The sequence below is a fragment of the Nicotiana sylvestris genome, chromosome 10 (genome assembly GCF_000393655.2).
Source record: "Nicotiana sylvestris chromosome 10, ASM39365v2, whole genome shotgun sequence".
Taxonomy (NCBI): Eukaryota; Viridiplantae; Streptophyta; class Magnoliopsida; order Solanales; family Solanaceae; genus Nicotiana; species Nicotiana sylvestris.
In genome coordinates, this window is record NC_091066.1 from 49,133,235 (window position 1) to 49,140,764 (window position 7,530).

General features: G+C 43.7%; 1 protein-coding gene across 1 annotated transcript; it reads right to left on the reverse strand.

Moving 5' to 3' along the window:
• Nucleotides 1-1,662: 1,662 nt before the first annotated feature.
• LOC138879302 (uncharacterized) lies at nucleotides 1,663-7,055 on the reverse strand. Its single transcript, XM_070158907.1, has 6 exons — nucleotides 6,499-7,055; nucleotides 5,265-6,027; nucleotides 4,755-5,105; nucleotides 4,534-4,673; nucleotides 4,133-4,276; nucleotides 1,663-1,825 (listed from the first exon to the last, which is right to left on the reverse strand). The coding sequence occupies exons 1-6, from the start codon at nucleotides 7,053-7,055 to the stop codon at nucleotides 1,663-1,665; spliced, it is 2,118 nt and encodes a 705-aa protein (XP_070015008.1).
• Between the last annotated feature and the right edge of the window lie 475 nt (nucleotides 7,056-7,530).

Genomic DNA, 7,530 nt, shown 5'->3' on the forward strand with positions numbered 1-7,530 from the left:
AATCAGATTTCTGACAACAACCACAACTTCTGCCCTAGTTTCTTGTTTGGGGACTTTTGGATTTTTATTTTGATGGGACCGAACCGTGAGGCTGCCTAAGTATCCTTAAAAGGAATCAGGTTGAACATATTTCATGTCATAGAAATTACTTTGTTGTTGTTGTTTTTTTTTTTCATTCTTCCCTTTTTTCATTCTTTCTTTCTCTTTTCTTTTTTTTCTCTTTTTCTCTTCTTCCTTTACTTATCTTTCACGCTTGTGTTTCTGATATTTGCTATTGATTCTGAAAGAGGGGTATGAAAGAAAAATAAATAAGGCTCAAAGTGGTAAGAAAGGATAAAGTGTTTAGATAGCAGAACAAAACGCCTTCGTCATTCCAAATCTTCAAAATATGCCAAGTACAAACAAATATAAATTAACCAGAGAGAGGATCATACATAGTATCTCTTGACCGCATCGGAATTGATGTCCATTTCTACGCACTTGCCTTCTATATTTGTTAAATACAAAGTGACATTGACAAAACTCCAGTTACGATGAATGGCCCCTTCCAGTTTGGAGCGAACTTGCCTTTGGCCTCAGCCTGATGTGGAAGGATATATCTCAATACTAACTGGCGCACTTCAAATTTCGGTGGACGCACCTTCTTATTATATGCTCTGGCCATTCTCTGTTGATACAACTGGCCATGACACACTGCTGCTAATCTTTTCTCATCAATCAGACTCAATTGTTCCAAGTGGGTTTTAACCCACTCATCATCATCGATCTCAGCCTCCGCGACAATTCGAAGGGATGGAATTTCCACTTCTATGGGTATCACTGCTTCAGTGTCATACACCAACAAATAAGGAGTCGCCCCTACTGAAGTACGGACAGTAGTGCGATAACCCAGCAATGCAAACGGCAACTTTTCATGCCACTGCCTAGAACCCTCCACCATTTTTCGAAGTATCTTCTTTATATTCTTCTTGGCTGCCTCGACTGCTCCATTCGCCTTGGGGCAATATGGGGTGGAATTGCGATGTGTGATCTTAAACTGTTGACACACCTCTTTCATCAGATGACTATTGAGATTAGCCCCATTATCTGTAATGATCACCTTTAGTATCCCAAACCGGCAAATGATATTTGGTGCACAAAATCAACCACCACCTTCTTAGTTACCGACTTGAATGTTTTAGCCTCTACCCACTTGGTGAAGTAGTCTTTTGCCACCAAAATGAACCTATGCTCGTTTGATGCTGATGGCTCAATTGGCCCAATGACATCCATGCCCCATGCAACAAAAAGCCATGGTGCAGACATTGTGTGTAATTCAGATGAGGGAGAATGAATCAGGTCTCCATGCACTTGGCACTGATGACAGTTACGCACAAAACTGATACAATCTCGCTCCATAGTGAGCCAATAATAACCTACTCGGAGAATCTTTTTTTCCAACACGTACCCACTCATGTGCGGTCCACATACTCCAAAATGTACTTCGGCCATAATAGTTGTAGCCTGCCTAGCATCTATGCACCTCAGTTGCCCAAGGTCTGGAGTCCTTTTGTATAGAACCCCTCCGCTGAAGAAAAAACCGCTTGCCAACCACCTAATTGTTCTCTTTTGATCACCTGTGGCTTGCACCCTCATCCTGATGTATTCCATGATATCGTGAAACTAAGGTTCCCCATCGAGCTCTTCTTCTACCACATTACAGTAAGCATGCTGATTGTGGATCTGAATCTGCAAAGGATTCATATATGCCTTATCGGGATGGTGCAACATTGACGCCAGAGTAGCCAAAGCATCGATGACCTCATTGTGAATCCTTGGAATATGCCTGAACTCCATTGATTGGAACCGTTGACAAAGATCCTGCAAGTACTGTCAGTATGGTATGAGTTTTAAATCTCGTATTTCCCATTCTCCCTGAATTTGGTGCACCAGAAGGTCCGAGTCACCCAAGACCAAGACTTCCTGGACACCCATATCCACAGCCATCCTCAAACCCAAAATGCATGCCTCATACTCAGCCATGTTGTTAGTACAGTAGAACTGAAGCTAAACCATAACAGGGTAATGATGCCATGTTTCAGAAACAAGTATCGCTCCTATCCCAACGCCTTTCATGTTAGCAGCCCCATCGAAGAAAAGTTTCCATCCTGGCTTTTCAACCTGTTCCAACTCATCAATGTGCATTACCTCTTCATCAGGGAAGTAAGTCTTCAGAGGTTCATATTCTTCATCCACTGGGTTCTCAGCCAAATGGTCAGCCAATGCTTATGCTTTCATCGCAGTCCGGGTCACGTAGACAATGTCAAATTCTGTGAGCAAAATCTGCCACTTTGTGAGCCTCCCTGTAGGCATAGGCTTCTAAAAGATATACTTTAACGGATCCAAATGAGAGATGAGATAAGTAGTGTAAGATGACAAATAGTGCTTCAACTTCTCTGCCACCCAAGTGAGGGCCCAACACGTCCTCTCAAGATGAAAGTACTTAACCTCGTAATATGTGAACTTCTTGCTGAGATAATAAATGGCCTGCTCTTTCCTGCCGGTAATATCATGCTGACCCAACACACAACCAAATGAATTGTGCAAGACCGTCAAATATAGAATCAAATGTCTCCCTGGTTCTGGTAGGACCAACACAGGTGGGTTTGACAAGTACCCCTTTATCTTATCAAATGCTTCCTGACATTCATCTGTCCACTTGACCGCAGCATCTTTGTTTAACAATTTGAAGATAGGCCCACAAGTTGTCGTGAGCTGAGCAATAAACCTGTTGATGTAATTTAATCTCCCCAACAGACTTATCACCTCAGTCTTGTTCTTTGGGGGTGGCAATTCCTGGATAGCTTTGATCTTTGACGGGTGTACTTCAATACCTCGGTAGTTGACTATGAATCCAACAACTTTCCAGACAGAACACCGAACGCGCATTTTGCAGGATTGAGCTTGAGATTGTACCTGCGAAGCCTTTGGAAGAACTTCCTCATATCTCTGACATGGTCAGACTGCTTTCTAGACTTTACAATCACATCATCCACATAAAGCTCGATCTCCCTGTGTATCATGTCGTGGAATATGGTCGTCATTGCCCTCATGTAGGTTGCCCCAGCATTTTTCAAACCAAATGTCATGACCCGATAGCAGTACGTTCCCCATGGTGTGATGAATGCTGTCTTTTCTGCGTCCTCCTCATCCATTAAGATTTGGTGATAGCCCACACAACAATCCACAAAAGAACCAATCTCATGTTTGGCACAATTATCGATCAATATATGGATGTTCGGAAATGGGAAGTTATCCTGGGGATTCGCCTTGTTGAGATCTCGATAATCAACACACACCCTGGTCTTGACATCCTTCTTTGGCACAGGCACAACATTGGCTAACCAGGTGGGATACCGGGTGACCCGAATTACCTTGGCCTCAAACTGTTTGGTGACCACTTCCTTAATCTTCACACTCATTTCAGTTTTAAATTTCCTCAGCTTCTGCTTGATAGGGGGAAATTCCGGGTTAGTGGGAAATTTGTGAACCACCAAGTCAGTGCTTAGACCCAGCATGTCGTCATAGGACCATGCAAAAACATCTTTATACTCGAACAATGCTTTAATTATCTCCTCTCTGAGTTATGGTTCAAGATGTACACTTATTTTAGTTTCCCGGACATTATCTTGATCCCCTAAATTGATTGTTTCTGTATCACTCAGGTTAGGCTTGGGTTTTTCTTCAAAATGGCTTAATTCTCTACTAATCTCTTCGAAGGCTTTATCCTCGTCATATTCCGATTCACCGTCACACTCTATTTCTTGAATTACTATTTCAGAATTAGATTGGCTTTTAAGACTAGGCCGGAGATTCCTCATGCATGTCATATCATTGAAGCCAGCATAAAAAGAACTGTACAAGGAAGAAAAGAAAAACAAAAATAAAATTATCAGGAAGGAGGAAAAAGGGAAACTGCATTTAATTGAAATTAAGGTTTATACATCCAAACGGATGGAACATAGAATCTGAATTACAACCCTGGAGTAATCCAGATAAACTGAAAGAAAATCAAAGCAAACTACCAAAACTCCTTCCTGGTGGGGAGAGGAGTAGCTTCCCAATTGTTAATCTTTGCACGGGCCCAACAAACTGCACATCCGCTTTACTCGAGCACTCTCCAGCTTCCAACATGTTCACATCGGCGAATAACCTCTCAAACTTTTCAATCAAATCTCTATCTACATCAACCACTAAACTGGGAACTGTTGACATTGGCCATTTTCTGGTACCAGGCCTGACAAATGATCTGGAAAGACGCGGGACCAGCTTTGGAAGGGCCTATGCCTTCTGTTTCATTTTTCTGGCTCTCCTTACGTCTGTGACTGTGGGCTTGAATCCCAAACCAAATGTATCCAAGTTTTTAGGAAGAGAAACCGGTTGTACGATACCTTGCAGAGATGAACCCAAACCCTTGCCGGTACAAAACCATTTTTCAACATTTCGGTAACTACCATGACTGATGTGGCAGCTACCCTCGGGGTTGGAACGCACTTCCCTTCTATAATTTTCTCTACCGATACCATGTCAAAAAACTGATAAACCCATGGCCCCTTGTCGTCCTCGAACTCTATGAATGGAATGATGGTATCGCTGGGAACACACCAATTATCTTCGTCGTGTAGGATAATTTCCTGTCTATCCCATTAAAACTTGACCATTTGATGCAAAGTAAACGGTACCGCTTTGACAGCATGAATCTAGGGTCGACCTACCAGCAGATTGTAAGAAACAGCCATATCGAGCACCTGGAACTCCATGGTAAATTCTACTGGCCCTATTGTAAGTTTAAGCACTATGTCCCCTACTGAATCTTTCCCTCCATCATCGAATCCCCGAATGCAGATACTGTTCTTGTGAATTCTTTCATCATCCACCTTCAACTTGTTTAGAGTGGAGAGAGGGCAAATGTTTGCGCTGGAACTATTGTCAACCAGCACCCGAGTAACCGCAGAGTCTTCGCATTTCACTGTCAGATAGAGGGCTCTATTGTGCTCGGTACCCTCCATGGGCAACTCATCCTCAGAAAAACTGACTTTGTTCACCTCAAATATCTTGTTAGCTATCTTTTCCAAGTGGTTTACTGAGATTTTATCAGGAACGTGGGCCTCATTCAGGATCTTCATCAAAGCCCGACAGTGCTCGTCTGAATGGATCAATAATGACAATAATGAAATCTGAGTCGGTGTCTTCCTCAACTGCTCCACAATGGAATAATCTTGCACTTTCATCTTTCTCAAGAACTCCTCTGCTTCTTCCTCTGTCACAGCTTTCTTCACCAATACCGTGTTGTCTTTGGCACTTTTAGCTATTCTCAACTCTTCGGGGACAAAGCATCTTCCCGATCGAGTCAAACCATTGGTCTCACATACTTCTTCCTTAACTTCTTTCCCCTTGTAAGTCACTGTCACTCGTTCATAATTCCACGGGACCGCCCTCCTATTTACTATTGGTAATTGAGTTACCGGCTTGATGATGACAGGGTTTATGCGTGCACCTTCCACAATTACAACAAGCTTGTTCGCCACTCCCGGCACAACCACTTTTGCTCTTTCATTTTTCCCTGCGACGTCACTTGAGGACCCCTTCTTGACCACTACGGATGGTTCACTATTTGCCCCATTCGACTTGATCGCGAACTTTTCACTTGTTGACCTTTCGAATGGCCTGGCATCACTGGACCGAATCATCATGACAGTTTGCGAAGGCTTCTTAGACTCCCCTTCCTTATGCACTATCTCAATCATATTCGTCTCTTGATGAGCTAGCAATGAGTTCTGATTGATATTAGGCATATTCGGAGCTTGGACCTCAATCCGATTAGTATCAATGAACTCTTGAATAGCTGTTTTCAATTGCCAACACTTCTCTGCGTCGTGCCCCGGGGCACTAGAATAATATTCGCAACTCACGGAGTGATCAAGATTCCTCGGGGGAGGATTTGGCAATTTTGGTTCAATCGGACTTAGTATACCCAATTGTCTCAACCTGCGGAACAAACTGGTATATGATTCTCCCAATGGAGTGAAAGTATTCTTCTTCTACAACCTCTCATTCTTGGTGGCCTGATTGGGCCGAAAACCTGTTCTAGGGGGATTTCGGTAGGCTCTTGGGGGTGGATAGGCATTTTGTGGAGCTGGGTATGTATTTTATGGGACTGGTGCACGCCATTGTGCGTGGGCGGGAGGTTGGGTGTATGTTTGCGCATGATGGACAGAAAAATGGGGATATGGTGGTGGGTAGTAGTGTCGTGGTGGGCTATATGGAGTGTGGTGGTAAGTTTGGTGATAGGGTCGAAGTTGGTTATAGTAATGTGAAGGGCCCCTGGATCCGACCCAAGCTCCCGACTCAATTGTCGTAACATTCTCTTTCTTCTTCTTCCCGAGTACACCCCCAGTACCGTTTTGAATGGCCTGGGTGGTTGCTTTAATTGCTGAGTAGCTCATGATTTTATTAGACTTGAGTCCCTCTTTTACCATGCCTCCCATATTTACAATCTCATTAAAGGACTTGCCTACTGCTGACACCAAGTGACCAAAATAAGTGGGCTCCAAGGCCTGCAAGAAATAATCAACCATCTCGCTTTCTTTCATCGGAGGGTCGACCCTCACTGCTTGCTCCCTCCAACGGAATCCATATTCCCTGAAACTCTCACCAGGCTTTTTCTCAATCTTCGTCAATGATAGACGGTCTGGGATAATTTCAAGATTGTACTGAAAATGACAAGTGAAGGCTTGCGCCAAATCGTCCCATGTGTACCACCTATTGTGATCTTGTCTAGTATACCATTCCAATGCCGATCCGCTCAGACTTTGGCTGAAATATGCCATCAATAATTCATCTCTTTCGTCTTCCCCTCTCATCTTGCTACAGAATCCTCTTAACTGTGTTACTGGGTCACCATGCCCGTCGTACAAATCAAACTTAGGCATCTTGAACCCTACTGGTAATTGAACATCTGGGAACAGACATAAATCCTTATAGGCCACGCTTACTTGACCTCCCAACCCCCTCATATCTCTAAACGATTGTTCCAAGCTTTTGACCTTTCTGATCATCTCCTCATGTTTGGGATTTTTGGGTGGTTTCTCGGTCTCTACTGGGAGATCAAGATGAGGGGTGTAAGAATATGGTTCCGTAACTTTGAAGGTGGGTTCGGGGGGATAATACTAGTTATCGTGAGTCTGGAACAGAGGTTCACTGGAAGATCAGTGTAATGCAGCAGGTGGAGGAGGGTATGGGACTTGTTTGGGTGGTGGAGCTTGTGATGTATGGGAAGTGGTGTCATAGCACTGTTGGTATAGAGGAAAGGTCGGAGACGATTTCACAGTGGGAGGTTCCTGAGGTTGAGCCATTGGTGGGATATAAGCAGGGTTTGCGGGATAGACCAGTGGTGGATGCCCCTTTGCCCAGGCCTGGTACATTTCATCCATTTGTTGCTTTAACTTATACATCTCTTCCTTCATCGCAGTAACATCCAATTCTTCCACC